The sequence below is a fragment of the Alligator mississippiensis genome, chromosome 8 (genome assembly GCF_030867095.1).
Source record: "Alligator mississippiensis isolate rAllMis1 chromosome 8, rAllMis1, whole genome shotgun sequence".
Classification (NCBI taxonomy): domain Eukaryota; kingdom Metazoa; phylum Chordata; order Crocodylia; family Alligatoridae; genus Alligator; species Alligator mississippiensis.
Window position 1 is genome coordinate 80,048,684 of NC_081831.1, and position 23,967 is coordinate 80,072,650.

The 23,967-nt window shown below is 53.9% G+C and overlaps 3 protein-coding genes across 10 annotated transcripts in view; 1 reads left to right on the plus strand and 2 right to left on the minus strand.

Moving 5' to 3' along the window:
• MAP7D3 (MAP7 domain containing 3) overlaps positions 1-8,262 on the plus strand; it is a 51,994-nt gene extending 43,732 nt beyond the window's left edge. For all 8 annotated transcript variants that reach the window (XM_059732889.1, XM_059732890.1, XM_059732893.1 and 5 more), the window contains 7 exons: positions 119-299; positions 1,287-1,391; positions 2,228-2,281; positions 3,489-3,576; positions 4,103-4,304; positions 5,188-5,483; positions 6,778-8,262. In XM_059732889.1, coding sequence (XP_059588872.1) covers positions 119-299; positions 1,287-1,391; positions 2,228-2,281; positions 3,489-3,576; positions 4,103-4,304; positions 5,188-5,483; positions 6,778-6,785 — 934 coding nt within the window. In that variant the 3' untranslated portion in view covers positions 6,786-8,262. The remainder of the gene's footprint in view (positions 1-118; positions 300-1,286; positions 1,392-2,227; positions 2,282-3,488; positions 3,577-4,102; positions 4,305-5,187; positions 5,484-6,777) is intronic.
• Positions 8,263-10,516: 2,254 nt separating this feature from the next.
• On the minus strand, positions 10,517-16,861 carry FHL1 (four and a half LIM domains 1). The gene is made up of 6 exons (XM_019492797.2): positions 16,753-16,861; positions 13,299-13,483; positions 12,966-13,143; positions 12,496-12,665; positions 11,956-12,142; positions 10,517-11,466 (listed from the first exon to the last, which is right to left on the minus strand). Exons 1-6 carry the CDS (start codon positions 16,772-16,774, stop codon positions 11,312-11,314), a joined length of 897 nt encoding a protein of 298 aa, XP_019348342.1. The 5' UTR covers positions 16,775-16,861; the 3' UTR covers positions 10,517-11,311.
• SLC9A6 (solute carrier family 9 member A6) overlaps positions 13,421-23,967 on the minus strand; it is an 81,575-nt gene continuing 71,028 nt past the window's right edge. The window contains exon 18 of the transcript XR_009464025.1: positions 13,421-13,483. The gene's annotated coding sequence lies outside the window, so the exon portion shown is untranslated. The remainder of the gene's footprint in view (positions 13,484-23,967) is intronic.

The following is a 23,967-nucleotide window of genomic DNA, read 5'->3' on the forward strand; positions in this document are numbered from 1 at the left end:
ATTGCTTGTTACTTCATTAGACACAACGTGGGATGAGAGAGGGGTGCAACAATAAGAAACAGGGGGCTTGCTGCATTGGAGGAGAGGCCTGGTTTAATCTGCTTCTTGGGAATCCTAGGATCAGAGCAGAAGAAATGGAAAAGAGAGCACTTGAAGACAGGGCCCGGAGGGAAGAGGAGCTCCGGAAGCTGGAGGAAGAAAAGCAACTTGCCTATGAAGAGCAGCAAAGGCAAGCGGAGGAGGAGAGGCTTCGCCGGGAGCAGGAGGAGCGGGACAAGCTGGCAGAGCTTCAACAGCAGGTTTGCTTCCTAAGCAGAGACCACAGCTCTGAGCCTCGAGAGAGCAGTGAGGCTTTTTGCGGATCCTGAACCCCAAACATACGTGCTTGGGGGGGCAGGACACCACAGAAGACCAGCCACTGCCAAAATTGTCCCAAGTCAGGTGGCCGTTGGGTCTGCAAAAGATGCAGATGTTTTCAAAGCAGCTTAGCAGCTTTGTAGATGAGAGCTTTAAAATCCAATAGACCTTCTCCATAACCTTCTGGGGGCTGCTCTTACAGCCACGGGCTCTAATTATCAGACACCAGCCCATGGAAAAGGGACGCCACGCCTCGCCTGACTTCTTTATAAATGGTAGTGATAATATCTCAGAGAGCAAGGAGACCTGGCTCCTCCTGATCACGAATACAGCTTTTCATGACTATACATTTTTCAATATATATCAGCTCTATTAAAAAGGTTTAATTGATAGCAGCCCAAAGCCAACGAGGCTTATTATACAGAAACTGTATACACGGTGTACTCTCAGATTACTTCTACGCTGCTTCATAAATGTTTCTCGGCATTTTTATACGCCACCAAACCCATCTAAATTGGTGTTAAAGAAGCAGGGATCCTCTTAGCTTCCCAACAAGGCTTGCAGTCATAATAGGAACAATTTTCTATTACAATAGGAGTAATAATCGGTGCGGCAGCAGGTTTTGAAATACTGTTATCTGACTGCAGGTTTTAAACAGGCCCTTTTGGAAAGTTATGAGTTTAAGCTCCAACTATCTGAATAGCTTAGGAGGCGCCCAGAATATTGTGAATTTCGGAATTGAGTGGGAAATTGTCCTTTGCATGGGGATTTAGGTAAGAGTTGATCTGCAAGTTAAATGGCTAAAAGTGGTCTTTTGAACCATTTATCTGTGGGCCTTTTTGTGAAATAGCAAGTAATACAACAGCTCCTCTTCAAAGCCTTGAAGGTGACTGGGGTACTGAAAGTCATTGTCTCCTCCCACCCTTTAGAGAGAGGAAGCTGAAGCAAAAGCTCAAGAAGAAGCTGAAAGGCAGAGGCTGGAGCGAGAGAGACTCATGCAGCAGAATATGCAGGAGAGACTCGAAAGAAAAAAGGTGCCTGTTTTCTGCTTTCAGACCTTTCTTAAGCAGCATGGTGATAAAAGTGAAATAGGAAACCTGCAGTGGGAACAGTGTCAGCTATAATCGAATAAATCTAATTTTGAGTTGGAACGTGGAACATAAGAATTGCCATTTACTGGCTCAGCCCATACGTCCATCTTGCCCAGTCTCCTGTGTCAGACAGTGGCAGAGAGCAGATGCTGAAAGGGAGAGTGAACCGGGTCAGAGCAGGGTTTTCCCCTGCTCCTCTCTCACTTGCTGCCTCCAGCATCTAAGGTCCAGGCAGTTTTGATTCGGAGCCCATGCCCCTCACTCCCCTGGTAAATAGCTCCCAATGCCCCTTTCCTCCAGCAATTCATCTAATCCAGGGGCGGGCAAATATTTTAGGCAGAGGGCCACTTACTGAGTTTTGGCAAGCCATTGAGGGCCGCATGACAGGCAGCCCAGGGGCAGATAAATATTAATTTTCTAAATTTTTTAGGGGCCCTGCGGGCCGGATAGAATGGCCTGGCAGGTCACATCCGAGCCGCGTTTTGCCCACCCCGATCTAATCCCTTTTTAAATGTGGGTAAAACTGTCAGCTTCCACAACATCTTGTGGCCACGAATTCTGCACTTTAATTGCACACTATGTGAAAGAACTGTTCTGTTAGTTTTTAAGCAGCCTTACCGCCTATTAATTTCATTTTATGACCCTTAGTTTTTCAATTTTGGGTTAAAGGAACCTTTTTCAAGTAACCTTTTAAATACAGAAGTTGATGGAACAGACCCGGTGCACAGAGTTCAGCCTTCTCAGTGCTGCAAGGTTCACTTCTGTTGTCTTTTTAACAGAGAATTGAAGAAATAATGAAAAGAACTCGGAAGTTTGATCAGAGCGAAGTCAAGGTACCTGCTTGTTTGTGACGTGATAGAGGTGCATGGCGGGAGAGGTGTCGCGTCTCTGGTTCGGATCCTTTCCAAACACTGCACTTCGGAGGAGTGTGTGCCTCTCTCTGCATTGTACTGAAATGGAAGGGCTTCCAGTCAGTGCCAGGATCCTGTGCAGCGATTCCCACAGCTTTCTGCTGTACTCATTCACATGTTCTCCCTGCTCCGGTCAAAGCTGCCTGTGTTAGCAGATGTGTGCATAGGCAGCGAGGCTGTGCTGACTGTCACCTCCATGTGAGAGGTCACTGAGAGAGGAGCCAGTCAGAAACGAGGCAGATTTTTCTTAGGAAGTTCCTCATTTATTCAGAAAAACCTTGCTCCAATTGTGGATGCAGCAGAGGGAAGGCCTCGACTCCATTCCAGCCTAACTGCTGTTTTAGCAAGTGCTTATGGCTTACCAGGCATTAACTGTGCCCCGGGCTAATGATCATGGGGGTCTTTGATTCTGTAGCTTCTTTATCCAGCAGCCTAACTACTTCTCAGGCATGAGGCACTGAAACTGCCCTGCTGGGTTAGTCTGGGGGCTGTCTGCCCTCATCCGCCCTCTTCTCCCCAACAGGTCAGCTCCAGATGTGTCAGAGGAAGATCCTGGGCACCTCTGCTTAGGCAGACATAGAATTAATCCTGTGTCCCATGTAGGTCTGCCCATCCCCCAGTCGTGATGGATTTGATCCCTGAAATGATACATCCTCCCAAAACTGCACTGCGCGTGGCCCTGCGTAGCACAGGGAGATTATAACCATGCAGGATCCCTGATTTAATGTCATCAAGGGAAATCCCTAGGTCAGAAGCCAGGGGCAGAGAGACGAGCCAAGCCTGGGAGACGTTAGCCCCTCAGACGATTGCTGTTCCCCTCCACTGCCTCAAGCTGTACGCGGTGGCACGGCTCTCAGCTCCCCAGGGCAGTGTTACTGGAACAGATGTGTGCATGATTTCCTTTCCTTTTGCTGCCCCTAGTCCAGCTGGCTTTGCTGCCATGTCTCCAAATTCTTATAAATGTTCCTTCTTCAGGGCCTCTGTGTAACCTGGACATAACTTTTTAATGTGTTGGCTCATGGCCTGAGCGATCAGGTTTGGGTCGTTGGCCATAACTGCGGTGCACGCTGCGTAAATGAGACCGTGATGCCGGACTCCTGTGAGTAACACTTGAAGAACTCTGTTGCAGGGTGAAGAGAAGTCTGCTGCTGGGATTAGTGAGGGAGAGGATGCCGAAGAAGAGGAAGAGCTGGGCCTGGAAAAAGCAGATGACCCTGGTAAGCAGTTGCTCCCCCAGGTCCCAAAGAGTTGGAATTGCCAGTACACTGAAGGTGGACAGTCAGGCATGCAGCACTAGCCGAGTCTAAGGCAGTGGGGCTGTTTGTGGTGATGTGGACACATTTCCAACAGCTGTTACAATAACAATACATCGTTGTAGTTGCCAGAGCGCAGATGAACAAGGTGGTTAACCAGAAATGTGAAATGATTCATATGACCGTGTGGTCATAGGGGTCATGCTGCAAAGCAGAGGGGTCACATGATAGACAAGTGCCAAGGGTATCAAATTACCCAAGAGCACACCAGATTTCTCACTATGAAAGCAGGCAGTGCAGTTCCTATGCCTTTTTGGACCAAATCTCTAGAGAAGCAATCTAGTTTGTGCGCCCCTGCAGCCAGCTTTCCAGGAAAGGAATGAATATTGCAATGCTGGGAGCTCAGCACACTTCAGCCAGGCAAGAAGCTGCTTGGGGATTTGCTGCATGGCCGTGCCATCTCAAACTTCTTTTCTGTCTTTCTTTCCAGAAAAGATGAATGGCATTGCTCTCTCTCAGGAAATCAAGGGGGAGATGGAAAGTTCTTTCGAAGTTGCCTGTGGTTTGACTGGTGCAGAAACTTCAGTGCAAGATGCGGAGGCTGATGAAGTATTTATGAATGGAGATGAGCAAGACAATGAGAGAGATAACGACGGGAGGTCTTTGCCTGTTAATCAGCTACAAGATTCCAGGTGAGACTCCGTGTGTGTGTGTGTGTGTGTGTGTGTGTGTGTGTGTGTGTGTGTGTGTGTGTAACTTGTGCACTCCATGTACCTCAAGTGAGGTTTATGGTCGTGTGGTAGAAACACCTGGTAGCTTTCTCTAAGCAAAGCCTCACACCAGGGAAATAAATGCTTTAAATTAGATACGCAATTAAGCTAAATCCACAGGATTTTGCTGTGGACCAGACTTCCCAGCAAGTGAACTGTGGGTGTTCCCAGCAAGCGAGGCTTTTAGTTCATCATTTGTTTAGAGATAAAGAATTTCTATCCAGTCCCAGGAAATCTCTTGGCTCCTGGACAGTTTTGTTAGCTGGTCCAGAGCTAATGATGCTTTGGGACTGGCACTGCAAGGACTGTTACATTTAAGTTTCTTATCATGCCTGCTATCATGTATATATTGACTGAATACAAAGTCCAGCTGTATCATGATTTCTTCAGCATGGTTGAAACCTGCTCCTTCGTTGGAGTGTAGATTGATGGACTAGAACCCCTCACGTGGGCGTGCCATGATAGACACGTGCCAAGGGTATCAAATTTACCCAAGAGCACACCAGTTTTCTCACTATGAAAGCAGGTGATGCAGTTCCTATGCCTGTTTGGACCAAATCTCTAGAGAAGCAATCTTGTCTGAAGGTTACTGGTTCAGTAGTGACTGAACAAGATGTTGGTGCAGTTGTCTTCTGCTTTGACTCCTAAAAGAGTTGGGGCAGCATATCCTAGAAATGCTCTTTGGGCAAAATGGGCTGTCTTTTCTAGAGTAAACAGTTTTGTGTCACTGGTTCCCTGTCCCTTTTCAGTGTAAATAAGAGTTAGATAGTCCTGGCTTCTAACAAAAATATTGTTCTTTCCCCAGCCCTCCTGCAAAAGAAATGGTTATCCAGAACTCGGAAATATTGCACATGAATGAAGCTGATCACACAGTTGGACTCATACAAAATCTTAATGGCAAATCCAACGCGTGGACTTTTAAGGAAATTCTCGATCTTGGAGTACATTCCAAGTCGCCCAGACTGAGTTCGGATAGCATCCCTGCTGATAACTGTCATCAAAACTTGAATGATGCTGCTACACTTCCCTCTGGTCCCAAGTTGGCATTTGAGGAAGATGGTGCAGTGAATCCACCGACCAAACCTATAGAGGCTGCCTCAGGTAATACCCACTGACTTCCATCCGCCTCCTGCCCCCTCTGCATGAAGTCAGCTCAGTTAAATGTGCTTTGCACCCGAACGGTAGGTGTCTGAGAAGTATGTCGCTTGGTGAATCAGGAGCACGCCCACGCTGCAGTGCTCATAGCTCCCGTTCGGTCAGAGCACACCCTGCCTAGGATCTGGTCGCTGCAGCCAGGTCCCCTCCCAAAAGCAAGCTCGGTCACGGCAGAGCCGCTGTGGCATTCACCATCCTGAAGATGGGCTGTGCCTGTTAAATGCTGTGCTTTTCAGAACTGGTAGTGAGAGACGTTTTGAAGACAGCAGTGTGTTAAAACGTCTCTAGCTCCTGCAGTCCTTCGTCTGCCAGACCCAGCTGGCGTCCAGCTTTCCCTGCCCACAGTGCTGCAGTTTGGTGCCAGGCTGCTCAGCCTTCGCACCGGGAGCTGCTCCACTCTGGGTTTTGGTGGCACGTCCTTCCACTGGCCCCTTGCACAGCAGGGATTCCCACACTAGTTCAGGACAGAACTGAACTGTCTTCCATTGGGGGAGAGTCCCCAACACAGAGGGGCTTGTCACAGGAGACCTTGTCCACGCATCAAAGTACAACGCGGGCAGAGGAGGAAGGTGGTGGCAAGGGGATGGGTGTGCTCTGCGCATCCTCTCTCCAGACACGTGTGAAAATTATACCACTCGGGCTTTTCAGGCTGGCACCCGTTGGATCTCCCCGGGGCAAGTGTGTGCGCGTGATGTACTTTCTTGGATCAGCCCCATTATTAACTGATGTGAGCGTGATGCCCAGATTGTAAATGGGTCTGTGCAGATGCACTCACTCCAGCTGGGTGATTGTAGGGGCTAGATACACTCAGTCATGTCCCTGCAGTGTCTGCTGTGCCTTACTGGAGACCTGCAGGTTTTGGCACCTTTGCTTCTTCCTTCCCACATCTTTGCTCCGAGGTGTTTGAAATGTGCAGCCCAAATGCAGGTGCCTCTCTAGAACAGCTCTGTTGAGCTTACTAATAAATTACATGTATTTTTATTGAAGGAGGAATCAATTTTGAGGTTGGCTTTGATGCTTTGAGGTAGGGCCACATAGGATGCAAGCCTGTAACAGATGCATTCCCAAATCTCTGCCGCACCACCTGGCTTGTCCATGGACAGGAGGGGACTGAGCAGCCAAGTGATTCTCAGCCAAGCTCTGGCCCCTGCCGGTGGCATGGCGGTTTGGCACGTGGTGCATAGTACGTGGTACACAGCATTTAACTGTGTTAACCATTTCTTCTTTGCTCTTTGGACAGAACTGTGAACACTAGAGCCCAGGAGAAATAACCTGATTGCACTTCAGTGACAGTGTTTCACCGAGCACCGAAGGCCTTGCTTTGAAAAGCTGCTTGTTTACCTTGACCCACCTTCAAGCTTGCAAAAAAACAAACAAAAAAAGACGACCAGGGAAGGGATAGCAGACTTCAAAATTTGCACCTTGAAACACTTCAGGGAGACTCCTTTGCTGTTGTTCCTTTTCCATGTGTTTAGTGGACTGTTTTTGACAAGGCTTCCTGGTTACAGACGACCCGTTTTCCTTTTACGATCTCTGTATGACTCTGTCTCCAAGTCCCTGACTCTGGTATTAGTGCGGTGTACGGGTGTTGCCCCTGGAGCTGCCCCAGCTGGCTACTGACAAGCTTTGCGCGGCCCCAGAACGGCACGTTGCAAACTTTTAACAAAGATGCCTTCAGTGGGGAGCGAAACCAAACCCCGGGGGTAACGCTTCCCTACAATGGCTCTACACTCATGAATGCAGGTAGGATATTTAAGAAAAGCCAAATTCAGTATCTTTCATCCAGCGCTGGATTTAAGAAAGCTGATGTTGGATTACTTTGAATGTGAAAGTAGTAGTAGTTTAACCACACAGCATCGTATCATCACTAGTTCATTTTAATGCTGGAGTAGCGTTCTGCAGTGCACACCAGTACACAGGCACTAATACTTTGCAACAAGGTGAAGTACCTAGACATGTTTGCCATAGTGCAGCTCAATATTTGTCTTGCTTTTTAAATGTTTTCATTTGGATTACATATTTAAGGTTATCTACTCTCGTGTAAGTATTATTTTATTGTGTACATAACAGTATTAGACCACTGCAGTCATGTTTTGTTCATGTTAATTATTCTAAATGTTCCCGTGCTAGCTTTACAACAACGGCTGCAAATTTCGCGTGTTTTTTCCCTTCCCTCGAGTCTGTGTAAAGGAAGCTACTTAACCTAAACCTGCCTGCTTTTTACAGCATGAAGAGATTAACTGAGCATCTTTTTTGAAATTGGCTGCTGTTAGAAGTTCAAACGCAGTCCTGTCCTTATGCCTCCGTAATAGATGTACCAGATAAGTGACTTCCTTTTAAGAATTGCTTTCTCAAACCCCGCTTTAAGCCATTGGCTGAAATGAACTAAATGAATCATCCAAATGGCGGCTTCATTTTCAGTGTTTAAATGCAAACGTTTTCGCTGGAACTAAACTGCGTTCCTTTCTTGACACCACAATAAAATAGGAAACCCTCCTCTCACCCCTTTGCTATTCAGACTCTAGTAGAACTGTTTTAGACTTAGAGCAGTGCCTTAGCTAAGAAGAAAATGTATTTTTGTATAATAGCTGTTTCATTCTGGCAGAGACAATCATTCTAACAAACCAGATGCTGATATTTTTTCTGTGCAGATATTATTTGTTGAATGCTCTGTTACAGCTGTATGTAAATACGTGTGCACTGTTAAATAAACTTTGCAGTTGAACCGATGCCTTTTTTATGATGACCCACCTGCCCACCCCAGAAGTCAGGAGACGTCGCTTTTAAAATTGTATTTGTGTGGTTGAAAATGGTCTTTGTGCTGCCGCACTGCCTGCAGTAGGTCCTGTACGAGCCGATTGAAGTCTTTTAAGAACAAGCCCGTTTTTCAGTTGTCTTCCAAAAACCAGTGACTCATTCTAACTTTTTCCCTTGGCAGCACTTCCCAGCCTGGCAAGGAAGGGAATACATCACGCTTTGGACAAAACATCTCACTTTTTTCATAACGGCTTCTCCAGGTTTTTGCAGGTGCTGAGACGATGCACAGTGGCTGGCGTAGCCTCGACTTGGTGAAGGTTTCTGCATCAGGTACACTCCTCATTTTCCCTCCTCAACTTCTGTTGCTCAGGTACCGCTGAATGTCCTATACCCTCGAGATCTGTTATAACTAAGACTCGGGCCATATGTTCACACCAGAGAGGGGAGACTGCAGCTCTGCTAATCAGGCCTACTGGCTTTGAATTCAGCTCGGGTGAACCCGCAGGGGGAGGGGCTCGAGTGTGGACTCAGTGCATGGGGAAGGACCTCTGCACAGCCCTTGATTGTAGCCCAGGCTACCACAGGCTTGCTCCTATTTGGTGCCTGAGCTGGCTGGCGTCATACGTCCCTGGGTCCCGCCGGCTTCCCTCTGATTTACAGCGCAGCCGTGCCTCTAGTTCCAGCTAGCCTGCAGCTGTGCCTGGGTTGTCCAAAGCACCCCTGCCAAGTGCTGCTAGTTGTGCATGTCCTGCTTCCCTGTGAGGTGCACGGATGCCATGGGGGGGGTGTACACGCACACGTATGCAGAAACCCGTAGGTGAAACGGGTTAAGCCAGTTTGTTTGTTCGCAGCCATGGATTTGTGCCCTCAGCCTCCCTGCAGTTTAACTAGAAATCCCAGCTGACTGATTCGAAGCCTCGTGTGGAGTGGCCTTTACCCCAAAGCCTTGTCAGTGTTTAAATCTTTGTAACACGAGCGCTACATTAACGAGGGAAGAAGCAGAGTTGATAGTGGCTGCTGTTACGTTTTGAGCCTTTTCCCTTAGGCTTGAGCCTTAAACAGTGTTGTGTAGAGTAATCAAATACCAGTGCTTATCTTCCCTTCCTTTTTTCCTTTTTACCAGGCTGGTTAAACACTGCCCAGCCTGATGTGGTCAGCTCTGAGCACTGAAGTGAAACCGGGAGAATTCATTAAGACCAGTCACTGCTGTAAAATGGTTATTTTCTAATCGGAGTAAAGCAGACCAGTCTTTCAGCCCCAAGGCCTTCTGTTTCAAAGAGCCAGCCTGCTCAAATGGCTGCTTCTCCTCTCCAGCTGTGCAGGAAGGGGTTGAAGGACAAAGGCATGTTGTACCTCTACTCCACAACAGCCCCATTTCCTTAAAGCCCAAAACGCTGGCTTGCATCCATAGATGCTTCTCAAGCAAATCCCGGGACATCATTCTCCCCCTGTACTCGGCCTTAGTGAGGCCGCAGCTGGAGTACTGCGTCCAGTTTTGGGCTCCACAATTCAAAAAGGATGTGGAGAAGCTTGAGAGAGTCCAGAGAAGAGCCACGCGCATGATCAGAGGTCAGGGAAGCAGACCCTACAATGACAGGCTGAGAGCCCTGGGGCTCTTTAGCCTGGAAAAGCGCAGGCTCAGGGGTGATCTGATGGCCACCTACAAGTTTATCAGGGGTGACCACCAGGATCTGGGGGAACGTTTGTTCACCAGAGCGCCCCAAGGGATGACGAGGACGAATGGTCACAAACTGCTACAAGATCGTTTCAGGCTGGACATAAGGAAGAATTTCTTTACTGTCCGAGCCCCCAAGGTCTGGAACAGCCTGCCGCCGGAGGTTGTTCAAGCGCCTTCATTGAACACCTTCAAGATGAAACTGGATGCTTATCTTGCTGGGATCCTGTGACCCCAGCTGACGTCCTGCCCTTTGGGCGGGGGGCTGGACTCGATGATCTTCCGAGGTCCCTTCCAGCCCTAATGCCTATGCCTATGGGAGATGGCAGGGGTTCGGGGCTGGTCACAAATGCAAGTCTGTTTGCAGAAGACACAACCCCCTAAACCTGTGCTAAAACACTTCCCGGGCAGGGGGCTGTGAGCTAACCCTGATGCCCACATGTGACGCACGCACTCTCTCGCTCTCCTTTCCGCAGCACAAAAGGAGTCCAGGCACCCATTCCCAGAGAGAAGCCCCACGAAGAAACAACCTTCCCCATGGCAGGAGTCCAAACGAGCACAAATCTAATTTTTATTAGCTGATCCGAAAAGACCACGGTGTGACAGGAGACCTGTCTGAAAAGGCGCGGTCGCTTTTTCTGCATGTTACGCTTCAGCAGAAGTGTGGCTAAGGAATCAGCAATCCAGCTGGGAAAAGCAGCGTTAAGTTAAGTAGAAAAGCTGATAAGTAACTTCCCCCCCCCCCCCCCCCCCAATAGCCATTCTCAATGTAAGCATGGCTTCCCTAAACCATGCCAGCGCTAACTCTAGCTGAACCAGTGTTTATCTCGTTAGCCAGCCCATAAAGCCATAGCATGCACTTGCCGTAACTTAGGTTTCGTGTGGTCTAAGCTTAGGCTTATTGAGAGTATAAGAAAAGGCATCTAACATTCACTTGCTGCTAGGAGTATAGCTGATAAGTACTGTTAGGAGAAATGCGTAAGTTAAAGCACTGTATATACGCTTGTGTATAATCTTGGCAGAAGATGCAATGTCCCTCGTCAAAACCGCTTCATTTAAGTGTCAAGCATGAACTTAAGCTACATGTTAAAAATCAGCTTCGTGGCATTTATGCTACTCATCACGCAGAATACTCAGGACCCGGCTGTCCAAGGCTACCCCTGCCATGAGGGTGGCCCCGTCAGCTGTCGCTCTAACCATTATATGAAAGCAGAGTTAGTTTTGCAGCCCAGTAAGATTAACCACAGAGCTTAAAATCAAACCAAGCGTTGCCCCTTTGCCGAGACGCTCATGGGATGCGCAGGGCCTCCCCTCTGCTCGACAGGAGTGCGCAGGCGCCTCCTCACAGTCTATGGGGACACTCGGGGCAGTAAATCTGCTGGTTATGGCAGACAAAGCGGCGGTTAGCCAGCGGGCGGGAGCACTTCTTGCACTTGAAGCAATAATCATGCCAGGACTGGTCTTCATAGTTGACCACGCTGGATCCCCGTCCAAAGCCTGCAGTGGAGAGGGGAGACGTTATGGAAGGTGACTGGTGCAGATGGGGGGCACGGTCCCAACCAGCTCACCCCAAGAAAACCTTGGGTTGCCCTCTGAAGAGCAGGTGCCTTCTTCTGAAGGGCTCCAGTGGGAGCTGGCCATGGGGCAGGGACGAGCAGAACAGACCCAGTCCCGAGCACAGGAGGTGGGGAGGGAAAAAGCAGCTCTGCTCCTCGCTCAGGGCCAGCACCAACAGCCGAGGCTGGGACACCTGCGCTGGGGCTTCAACATCTCCCTTCTAGGAGCTTGTTTGGGACTGAGAGGCAGGGCCTAAGCGAGAGGTCCAGACTCCCCACAACTGCGTGGGGGCCAACCCGGAGCTGGCCCCGTGTCGCTGTGCTGGGACCCCTCTGGACTGCCTATAACACTTGCTCTGGACATGGGAGAGGCAGTCTGGCAGCCCCAGCCTGTCAGCTCGCTGCGGGGCGGGAGGGCTGGCCTGCCTACCTGTGATGGGGCTTTGGCAGCCCGCGCACTTCTTGGCGACGCACTCCTTGTAGCAGTCCACGCAGTAGAAGTCGTTCTCCACGGCCGTGAAGCGCCGCCCGCCAATGGGCTTCTTGCAGCTGGTGCAGACGAAGCACTCGGAGTGCCAGGGCTGCTCCTGGTAGGTGATGCCTCCGGAAGTGATGGGCTGGGGGAAGACGAGGACAGACCCGCTCTAGCACCGCAGGCAGGCCAGCTCCTGGGGTGAGAGCTGTCGGGTCCCCTCTCCTGTGCCCTTCCTTGCTTCTGATCCAGCTCTCCCCAGCACCCAGCCTGGGAATCGCCCTGTGCTCATTGCCTCTGGGTCTGGGATCCTGGCAGGCACCAGCCGTCAGTAACCTAGTGCTGTCCTGCCCAGACCATCTGCTCCAGCTGGCTGCTGGCAAGAGGCATGCCCCACACCCTCCGCTCCACTACTGGGGCTGGTACCAGTGAGGGGCACAATTCTTGTGAGGCCTTGACCCAGGACCTCTGGCAGCCTAGGACTGCTGGGCTACTTACGTTCTTGCACTTGGCACAGGTCTTGGCAAACTTGTGCTCGTGGCAGGAGACGCAGTAGATGTCATCACCCTTGGGGAAGAAGCTGCCGGTGCCGATCACGGTCTTGCACTGGTAGCAGGTGAAGCAGTCCTTGTGCCACACGCTCTTCTTGTACTCCACGTTCTGGTCACCTGCAACACATGGCGCCAGGTGTCGGGGCCAGCAGCACAAAGGCCCCAGGACTGCTGCCAGCCAGGGGCTGAGCTCTCGGAGCGGAGCTGAACGGAGGTGCTCAAGGAAAGGGTGAACGGCCTCTGGTCGGGGATGGTCTAGGTCTAGCGATGCCTGGTTTTACAAAGCATCAGTTTTACAAAACATTTATGGTGGATTTGTCTGGGCGGGTTTGGACGGGGCAGGATAAAGAGCTTCCCCCCCGCCCCCCCTTCTCTGCTCTGCACCCGGGGTGGGAAGGCCTGGGCCCAGCGAGCTACCTGCGATGATGGGCTTGTAGCAGCCCTTGCAGCGGGGGGCCTCGTCCTTGGCGGTGCAGTTGCTGCACCAGACCTTGTTGTTCTCACGCAGCATGAAGGGCTCATTGACCAGCGAGGCGTAGCACTTGGTGCAGTGGAAGCAGCTGTCGTGCCAGTACCGGTTCTTGAAGTGCAGCTCCTAGGGGCAGCCACAGCAGCGTCACTGCCAGAGGCACCCCCAGGCCCATGTCACCCCTTCCACAGGCCCTGGGGGGGCCTCAGCCCTGGGCAGCGGCACCACGGCCCCTTGCCTCCTCCACCCACCTGGTTGTCTGCAGCCAGGCCCCCACCTACCTTGGAGTCGGCGCCGATGGGCTTGCGGCACTCGGTGCAGGTGTTGGCACAGAACTTCTCGAAGCACTTGACGCAGCAGTGGCGCCCGTCCTTCTGCACGTACTTCTTGCCGTGCAGCGAGTCGCGGCAGTAGTGGCAGTCAAAGCGGTCCGACATGGTGCCCACCGTGTAGCTGCTGGGCCCGCCTGTGGGAGAGGGGGAAGCACATGTCAACACCGGTGCCCCTGGGCCTGTCTCAGCATGCGGTGCCATCCCCCCCAGCAGGCGCACAGCTCCACGCTCAGCTGCAAGGGCCCCAGCCCTATGGCCCCCTGGGTCAGGGGTGCTGTGATGGGCAGGGGAGGGTATCCATCCGCTGTCTTCTGCTGCTGCTGGGGAGGGGGTTTGTGTGCTCAGGGCAGAGCCAGGGCCGAGCAGCACCCATGCCTGCACAGGTCAGTGCCAGCCTGGTGACCCGGCTTGGGCCTCGAGTGCCTGTGTGCCGCTCCCTCTCTCCGCGCCAGCTGGACACACTCGCACAGCGCCGGGGCTTACGCCTGTACCTTCTGCTGCCACCAGAGAGCAGCTCAGGCCTTGCTCATGGAAACGCTAGTGCATGGAGGAGGGGTTCCCAGTACCAGCACATCCACGCCAGGTGCAGCAGACTGCTGCCAGCTGTGACTTGATAGCTGAGGGCAGGGGATGCATGTACACGCACGCATGCATGCACATGTATACATGCACACCCACTTATGCATGCAAACACATGTATGTACGCACGCGCAATGTCCTGCATTTACTCTGCAGCTGGTGACAGGAAACCCTGCCTACAGGCTGAGGTTTTGGGCAGCCAACAAGTCAAATGCTCTCTATAACCCGCCGTATGGGCCTAGCCCCCTCTTCACCCTGCCCCGACAGCCCTGCCTGCATGCACCCCCTGTGCACGGCGCTGAGCACGCCCTGGCACCAGGATGCCCGGAGATGTTGGCTCGCTCAGTGCCAGCAGCTTCCCTGCAAAACCAGATCATGTCCTGCTCCCATGACCAGCAGCTCCCACCCTTCCTCCACGTGCAGCCACTCAGACTCGTGTGAGCTGGCACGGTACTGGATGCACCCAGACGTGGGATTTGCCATGAATTCACCAGGACCAGGACCAGGACCAGGGCCAAGAAAGCCTGGCTGGGTCACCTCCCACCCCATGAGGACGAGAGAAGGATGGAGGCAGCGGTCAGCCCCAGGAGAGGACAAGGGTAATGCCCTGCTCTGCTTCAGCTGGTGGGGAGAGCCGGACAGAGCCGGGAGCTTGCAGCTGCTGCTTCAGCACCCGTTTACATGAGCTCCCTGGAGCCACCAGTGCAGTACCCCCAGGGCGATGCTCCCATGCATCATCTCTGCTGGGCTGCACCCATGCATGGGCTCCTGGAGCCAGCGCTGTGTGTACGCTGCCTGGTGCTGTGCACCAAAGCCCTGGCTGTCCCAGTGGCACGGTCGTAGCCACCCCGGAGCTGGGGTACCAGATATAACAAGCAGCGAAGCTCAGGGCTGGGCAGGACCTCGGTGTCTGTTGTGCCACAGCCAGTGCAGGGCAGGTGGAAGCACAGACCTCTGCACCCCTGGCTTGGGGACTGGGGGGGTGTCTGCAGGCCAGGCATTGCCCATGTGCCACCCCACTTCCTGCCCCTGCCTGAAGGCAAGGGACCAGAGCACGGTCCACAGGCTCCTCGAGCCCTGCCCACGCCCTGCCGCAGCAAGGCAGCTGTTACACGAGCAGCGTGCAACACGAGGAGAGGCTGCGGGGGGCTCAGGTGTGAGCTGGAAAACAGCTCACACAGCTCTTCTTCAGCTGGGATTTGCCCCAAAGCTGACGTGCGTGGGCAGTGCGGTCTGCCAGCAGCCGTCTCAGGCCTCTGCACCTCGGGCTCTCATCCGGACAGTCCTCGGGCTGCTTACACGCACCAGGCAGTGGGGAAAAAAGCTACTGCTCAGGGAACTGGGGAGACAAAAACCAAGCCCCAGGAGGGAAGGCCCAGCTGCACGTCCGTGCAGGGTGGGGTACTGCCCGTGCAGAGGGAGGGGTGGCAGGGAGAAGGGACGATGCCCTGGCTGCCAGCTGAAGGAGCGGTGTTGCATTAAAGGCCAAACTCCACGGCGAGCACCAAGCAACACCAAGAATTTGCAATATCCAGGGAGACCTATAACCCCCGGGCTGTGGTCCTCCCAGCCTCCCCAAAGAGCAGCTCCGCCAGCTTTCCTGAACCAGCTCCAGAAACTAATCCCATGCGAAGCTGGTTCCCAGAAGCTCTGGCAAAGCAGAGCCTCAATTTAACTCCTGGCCACTGCACCAAGGCACCAGGCCAAGCCTGTGGCCTTCTCCAATATCAGAGTATTTTATGTGAAAACAGGCTAGAATTCAACAGTAATTTACCCAACCACAAACACGCCAACTGTCCGCGTGTGCCAGTCTGTCCCCATTCAGGAGCCAGGCCTGACCTGTCACCCGCCCGGAGCTGCCCATCCCTCCGGCAGCGTGCGGAGCCTGCCTCTGCCTCCCTGGGCAGCTCTCCACCTGCATTTCGGAGCAGAAAGGCCGATGCAGTATTTGAGACACAGCTCTGCCTTGCTGAGCATGCCCAAATCCAACAGTTGCTTATGGCCCTCGCTCACTACTGGCTGCACAGGATGGATGCGGTATCACGGGGCCAGGTGGCACCACGCAAAGGACACCTGGGGAATCCAGCACGGTTTAAGCACCTTGCAAACTTTCCCCTCTGGTTTTAAAAGCACTTTTAGACCTAATTCATCCTTAAAGCCATGCTCTGCCCTTGTTCTGCGTGTGCTCCCTGCACCTGGCTCTGCCTTTGCTTTTCCAGCAGGATTCACGACCGTGACACAACCACCTCTTTCAGCCTGTGGGTGTAAGATATCCGTGACCCAAAATACGCAGGGCACATTTGTATAATCCCCTGCATGGCAAAAGCTCTCTCCTTAGGGAAATGGGTTGGAGGGGCTCAAGGAGAAGAACAAGAAACACCAAGTAACCACGACCTGTCCCCTCCAGTGCAGCAACCCTGCGTTTGTATTTTACCCCAAAGGAGCGGGCAAGGAAGCAGAAACCTCCCCGCTCCCAATGCCAGTGCCCAAGCATGAAAGCTGCATGGCAAATATCCTGCCCCTGCGGTGCCCACCCTGAGACGATGCAATGGCCACCCTGAAAGCGCAGCTGCCGTGCACCACGTGCACTGCGCAGTGTATAAAGCATTTCCCGTTCGACACCGCTGCACTGGACGACACCCCGAAGTCCTGCAACGGCGACACCCCAAGCACCGGTTAACGCCAGCCTGCACGCCCATTAGGCTCTTAGGTAGGCAACAAGTAAACAACCGCGTTTACGACACGCTAGTCTGCTATTAAAACACACTGCGAAATACAACAAGGCCGCCCGCCGATAAACGAGGCTACGGTATTGCCGTGTTACCTGTATGCCTGTGGAAAGCCATGATTAAGGGAACTAATTCACAAGCCGCCCCTTAGACAACTGAGTTCATAGTCTCTCGCCTGATAAGAATGCGTCTCATTTGATAACATACATTTAAGGGGAGGCTATTAATACAGAAAGACCTACCACCAGATGTCCACACCCCTCCCCAGAGATCACCACGTTAATCCCACTCCAAAATTCTTACCATTTTAGGTGATCCAAGGGAGAAGAATAGGATCCAGGGACAACATATAAATACCTGCACGACTACTTCAGCATCCAAATTTGTTCTAGAGGTGGCGGGAGCACGGCTGCAGCTCGAACGCCCGAGAGAGCACAGCCTGGCCTTGGCTTTCCAGGCAGCTTGCAGGCATTACAGTGTCCCCGGGGGTCAGCGCTGCCCCACGCTCGCTGGGTCTGAACAGTATTTAAATAACAGAAGCTGATTACAGGGGCCAAGTGTGAGTTCCCAGTGCCACGCAAGCTAGTGTGGGCCCTCCAAGAGTGAGCAATACGTGCTTTTATTATCCCAAAGGAAACCCACTAGAAGAGCAGGCACTGTAGTCTGACCACAAAGGCTGGCACCGGACCCCTGCGCGGGGGCTGGACCTCGGTGGGTTTAATGAGAGCGTCCGATCTGCAATGTGGTTTTATTTCAGGGTAGCTCGTATGCCTGAGCCCCCCACATCCCTGCTGCTCGTGCAGCAGGGGAAACCGCAGCGCGGCATGGAGAAGCCACTTGAGACGCCGTGCCGTTGCTTTCGCAGCTGGCGCAGAGGCCGCCCGGCCGCTGTCCTCACGAGCCCCGCGTCTCAAGTGTGTCCCTCTAGTTTCCAGCAGGGAGGTCGTGTCAGCACCACGCTATGTCAACAGGGCCGGGGCAGCAGACGGTGATCAGTGGCCTGAGCTCAGGGCTGGGAGCCAGGAACGCCTCAACTCAAGCCCTGCCAATGACACTGACTCCCTGCGCGGCCGTGGGAAAGTCGGTTAACCTCTCGAGCTTGGTTTCCTGCCCTGGGCACCTACTCAGGGGAGCGCTGTGAGAAACGAGCTGCTGTTCCTAGCTCTCCTTGCCCAGGCTATACAGTTTGTACAGTAATTGCGCTGTCTGGCACTAAGCACTGCTGTGCTGTGGGGCTTGGGAAAGGCTCTCACTTGGACCACGGGCAGGTTGGCACGTTCCACCGCAACGAGCACAATGCAGGCACGCGGCACGGGCCTGGCTGTCGTGACCCAGGAGACCCGTGCTACAACTTGGCCCACCCCAAGACACCCCAGCAGGGTTAGACCCCGTTCCAATTGCCGTGTGCGTGTGCATACCTCAAGGCTGGCAAGGAGAGCGTGTTTGATCCAGAGGAGCAAAGAGCGGTCCATGTATTCAGCCGATTCTTATTAGCACGCTTGGCCAGGATACCTATACAGTAGTGCTGTGATGGCACGGCAGCTGTCATGGTCCCAGAGAAAAGTGAGAAGCAAGATTTGTTGGGTAACATCTTTTATTGAACCAAGTCATTGGTATTTAGCATCAACCGCACCTGCTTCTTTTCCAGACCTGAGGAAGGACACATTGTGCCCAAAGGTTTTATTTAATATTTGTCCCAACTATACAGCCAGTTGGAGAAAAAAACCTCTGCCGGCCCCCCCTAATCAACGCAGCAAACTGGAGCAGATGATTTTCGTGGGCCTGGAGGTCACAAGGCTCCAAGCAACTGAGCTGCTCTCATTGCACACGAACGGTGCAATGTTCACAGACAGCTCTGTTCATTTGTTGGCAACGTGCATGGAGTTCACAAGGATAACTGTGCTGGTCGTGGTGCCAGTAGCGATCTAGCATGCTGTTCACCCTATGGTAGGCGAGAGTTGACGTCCCCTGGCTGCAATCCCACCGGGTAATTATTTTCTGCCTCTCTAAACTATCCCCAGTGATTTCAATTAGCTACGGTAAGCTTCACTTCCTGTCCTAAACGACAGTGTCACATTCCTGAGCAGCGTTAAACCAGCTGTCACGTTCCACCCCAGAGATGGCTGCAATTCATAGACAGAATTGGAGAGGCGTATATGTACACAGCGAAGCATGCTGCAGGCACGCTAGGCAGAGGCCCAGGGCCTGTGAGAGTGTATTTCACACACAGCCTTTCTTCCTTATATACCAAATACACACATCCATATGTGCCACATCCACAGGTGCCCATATATAATATGAAACAGGAGCAGGAAGGAACAGAGACTGAGAAAATGCAGCGGGGAAACCCTGGGCTGACGGAGGCCGATGGCAGTCCTGCCGCCACCGCCTGTGAAGCCAGTGTTTCATGCCAGGAGCGTGGCTTGCAAAGCCCTCAAGGATCCTGGAAGGTGCCATATAAAAGCCAGCCCGTTCCAGCTGAAGGTAGCGGCTACCCCATGCACGAAGCATGGCCCTCTCCCACCTGGGGCAGCGCTGACGCTGGTTTGCTGACTGGCAGTCATGCCTTCAGGCAATTTCCAGCTCCTGTCCAGGCCCGAGTTCCTCCCCAGCATCCCCCAAATGCCCCATTACACCGGTTATCCTTATATCTATTAGGTCCCAGCCAGAGGTCCACTGTGCACAGACGCACCGCTTCGGCCCAACCAGGCCCTCATCCCATGCCCGAGGGCTGCGGGTCTCGATCTCCAGGCAGCTCGTGGAAAACTCCACTCACCTTCTGCTGCAAAGACCCGAGAGAGACCACAGCAGGGCTCGACGTTTTGGACACTCGAGGTTTCTATTGGAAATCTTGGGGTTTACCTTGCGACTCACAGGTAGGGGTCTACACACCTAAGGGAGCTGCAACACCCTTACGAGGACCACCTGGGCCCCGGTTGAGAGTCGCTGCAGCACAGGGATGGAGCCCCTGCAGAACCTCCCGTGCAGCGTCCGCACCTCGCACCGCCGTCTGCAGATGTTCAGGGCACCCCGGCCCTGGCACTTGCATTTTCCTCCTCATCTGGCCTGAGGCCTGGTGCTGCACCCCATGCAGCTTTCTATTTAATCCCCGGTTCTTGATGTTTTTTTCCAGCCAGCTGAGCCCAGAGACATTTCCCGCAAAGCCGCGGTTTATCGGCAGGGTGGCGGCTGTGCTGATGGCGTGACTGAGCCGTAGTGTCACCGACTCAAATACACAAGTGATTCAGCATTGTGTTGCCCAGAGTATTTTTCTTGACCTAAACAATCCTGCCAGAAAAATGTGTGTCTGGACAGCTCCAGCCCTTCTCGCATATCCCTGTCACTCAACACAGCTGAGAGTCACTGAAATAGGACCGTGGCTCTATCCAGGCATTGACGAGCCATTAGTCACCATCAAAGGGACAAGCGAGCGCAGTAAATGCAGCGCGGCGCCCACCTTTCAGGGAAATGTTCCACTCCGCGGCCCCCCGCACGCCGCCCCAGCTGCACACGGCACCAGCAAGCGAGGTGGGGGCGCGCTGACAGCTTTGACCCGGGCTAAGAGCGCCGATCTGCTCCGCGGCCCATCATCTGCCTTCCAGCTGGCGCGGGGGTTGTGCCCCCGGGCCAGAGCTGTTGTGTGTGACGGCGCAGGACAGGTGCAGTAAACACTCTCAAAGGGGGGTCGCTGCAGGCAACACATGCTAAGAGGGGCGTTTTCGGGGTGGGCGTCCATGCCCTGCCCGAGCCCGGCTCCAGCGGCCTCCCACCGGGCGCTCGGGAAAGCAAAGCAGAAGGAGGAAGGCTGCATTTCTATGGGTGCTGCCCACAAAGGAAGAGCACAAGCAGCGAGGCCACGTCCCATCCGCGGCTGCCTGTGGATCCTCCAGGAGCAGCTGTGGACCCAACAAGCCTCCCACGTCCTGGGGTGCAGGCATCCCAACCCCCACACTCATTGCTTTCCCAGGGCTGGGCCTCTGCTGCCCGGTCCTAACCCCTTCATGCAACTCCAGCCAGTGGGGAGAGGGGAGAAACCCCAGCAGGATGCTCCTTGTCAGGCGCGGTGCTCAGTGGAGCTAAAGGAAAAAGGGGGCAATGCCCAGCGCCGTACGTGGGAGAAAAGTCCAGGCAGAAAAGGGGTGACAACACCGCAGAGCACTTTCCAGTGCTCGCAGGGGGCTTGTCCCCTCCCTGGCTGCAAAGTGACCTCAAACAATCCAAGCCCCTCACCCCGACCGCCGTCTAAAGCCCAACTGAGCAGGGCATTTATGGCATCTTCTCCATGAGCGACCCGCAGCCAACAGAAGCGACACAGTACTGCCCCGGGGGGCCTAGCGCCACGTGATGGCTGCCCAAGCGGGGGCTGTCTGAAAACAGCAGGCGCACAGCCTTGCTCAGCAAAGCAGCCGGCGACGGCACGCTAAAGCAAAGCTGATGCTTCCCCTGCTGCCTCCACAAGCCAGGGAGAAGTGCCAAGGCGAGGGACTGGCCTCGTGGTCTCCGGGCGTCCTGCATCTCCCTGGAGCAAGCTGGACGGGGGAGATTGCCGTGCGTCAAGCCATGTGAAAACCCTTTGCATTGATGGGAAACAAGACAACCCACCACCCAGGCAGAAATCACCCAGCGAGAGCCCTGCTGCCTTGTGCTCTAGGGATGACCCCACATCCCAGAGCACGCCAGGCGTGCGCGTGGGGCTGGAGAGTGCCTCTCGGATCGGTGCAGGAGTGGCGATCGCTCGCCACCGTAGGGGAAGCACGCCGGCACTGCCATGGTGAGGTCCCCACCGCCGGCCCCGAACCAGCACCCTGGCCTGGTTCCCACCCTACATTAGCACGGGCTCAGCTTCCCCACCGCCGCGTCAGGCAGCGGGCACCCCACGGCTCGTGCCACGCAGACCTGCCCCCCTCAACTCACACAGGAGCGGCAGGGAGCGCGGAGGAACAGAGAAATCGGGGAAAAGGCATCACGGAGGGAAAGGGCGGAACGGAGGAGGCCGGGAAGGAAAGACATGGCCACGTGTCTCTTTCCACACGCTGGGGTAGTTTCAGGGCTGTTCCCGTTAGCCAGTGAAGATGTTTCTGTTTTATTTCCATCTGCTCGGCTACAACAGCCTCTCCAAGGATGTGCTCAGCTCCACCTGTTGTTGACACGGCTGGCCGCCGATCGCCAGCTGACGCCCAGAGCCAGGGGGCAGGAATAAATCAAAGGGCTGCTTTATACATCCAAGTTTTTGTTCAATCCCTCATCCAGCCTCCCGGCTATTTTGGTCTTGGAGAAGGGACCCTGTGCCAGGGCGCTGCCTCTGTAAGGTCAGGGGAAGGCTCGTTCACGACAGCATCCCTGAACCTCCTTTTTCTCTTCTTTTCGGTTGCCTTCTGGTTCTCGCTGTGGCAGATGGACGGCTTGCTCTGTGGTCATGCACCGTGTCCACGCTGCTCTGCCCCCATCGAGGGCTCGTCCCGTGGAAGATCAGGGTTGTCCCCACTGGTTTAGCACCTCCGTAATGATTAAAAATGTCACCTTCTACTCCTGGATCTCAAGCTGCAAGGCTTTGTTCGAGCCATCCCGCGCTGCTGTGAGGACAGGGCGATTTGCTCTCAGCCCGCACCACGGCAGGGACAGAGGCAGCGCCTTACCCCGGTGGCAAGGGCTCATCTCTGTGCTGCCATTGTGGTACGGCCTGGGAGCAGGACGGTTAGGATGCGGGGGCTGAAAACTTTGCAAAGTCCGCTGTACCGCTGCAGAGCGGGGGGTTGTGGGGTAGCACAACCGGTAGCACACAGGGGACGGCGCCCTGCAAAGACTTCGCTTCCCCGATGCAGCCGGAGCAGATTCCAGAATATTTAGGACTCCTGGCATCCTGTTCGACACGAGGATTTCCCCGGGGAAATCCCAGCCTACCAACCCCACCTGTTCAAAGAACAGGCAAGCAAACAACTGACCCGTCACGCTCTGAAGTGGCTTAAAAACCCTGAGATTTTTTTTTTTTTTAAAGAAAAAGCAATAAAGGCAGGGTCACTTTTATTTGCCTCCTGGTATCTGAGCCATTCGGTAGGTTAGACTCTAGTTCAGAGCCAGCTGCTCTTTGCAAGCCGGAGGCCTGGAAGCTCAGTGAAAAGGACGTGGGAGCCGGGACTCTAGTGGTATCGAACACGTCCGGCAAACACCCAGGAAGACGAACCTGCAGTAAATGACTGACAGGCAGGCCATGGCAGCACTCTGCTCTGCCAGACTCACCGCACGGCCCCAAGACACACATTCCCGCTACGTGCCACGCTGAGAAGAGCTGCGAGCTGGTCCAGACACCGCCCCGGGGGCTGAGGGACAGAGGGAACATAGCTTCCCTGGTCAGCTCTAATTGCATTAAAAAACTGTGCTTAAAGAGCACTGTTAGGATTGCAAAGTCAGGGCTGCGTTCTCCCAATGCCATGCCCGAAGCCCAGGGTGCAGGAGGAGCGGGGCAGTGTCGGCTCTAAGCCGTGGAGCTGGCTGGGCTCAAGTAGACCCGTGGGACAACCCTGCCCAGGGCTGTGGCAATGTAGAGCTTCAGGAGACTGTGCCTCCTCCAAGACACCCATCCCCTTCCTCTTCCCGCTGCCAGCGCTCGGCCGTGGCTAGCAGGCATGTACAAGTCCTGCAGCACCGCAGATTTGCACAGAGGGTTTGGACCGAGCCTGGCTATCAGATCACCGCGGAAGTGGGCACAGCCAGCAGGTCACAGCATCCCCTCTTCATCAGCAGAGCGGCCAAATTCGACCCGGAGTCACTGCCCGCAAGCAGGCGCCCCCGTCCCACTTGGGCTCAGCTGCTGGATTTGGCATCTCGTGCCTGTGAGACGTGCCCCAGGCTGTTGGATCCCCGCAACGCTCAGGGCAGTGGCTCTGCAGCCCACCAGGACAGCGTGCTACAGCACTGCCCAAGACGGAGGGCCCCAAATGGGCTGGGGGGGACATGGGGCAAGCAGGGACCCCACATCAACCACACAGCCCGATTCAATCCATGAACTGTGCGCTGCCTGGAGCGTGGGCCGCGTGGACCGGCAGGGGCCAGAGGAGAGAAAAGGCTGCAGAGGCAACCTGAATTCTGCCCGTTCCTGGCTTTGCAACCTTAACACTGCTCTTTTACCACCGGTTTTTAATGCAATCAGAGCTGTTCACCCAGTCCCCGCTGGCTGCTAGGTGCCACAGGATCGTAGCGCAGCTCTCATCCCAGCGCTGCACGCTGATAAAGACCCAAGATACTTCTCCAGCACTCCCATCTCGGATATCTACACTGATTTCAACACTGTATCGTATGCCGAAGACCTTTTT

Coding starts and splice junctions, on each gene's coding strand:
- FHL1 (XM_019492797.2), bottom strand. CDS start 16,774: ATGGCTTTCCACAGGCATACAG. Junction 13,484..16,752: donor GGCTTTCCACAGGCATACAG/GTAACACGGCAA, acceptor CCTCTCCCACAG/GCGGGCCCAGCAGCTACACG. Junction 13,144..13,298: donor CCATCGGCGCCGACTCCAAG/GTAGGTGGGGGC, acceptor GGCTGCCCCTAG/GAGCTGCACTTCAAGAACCG.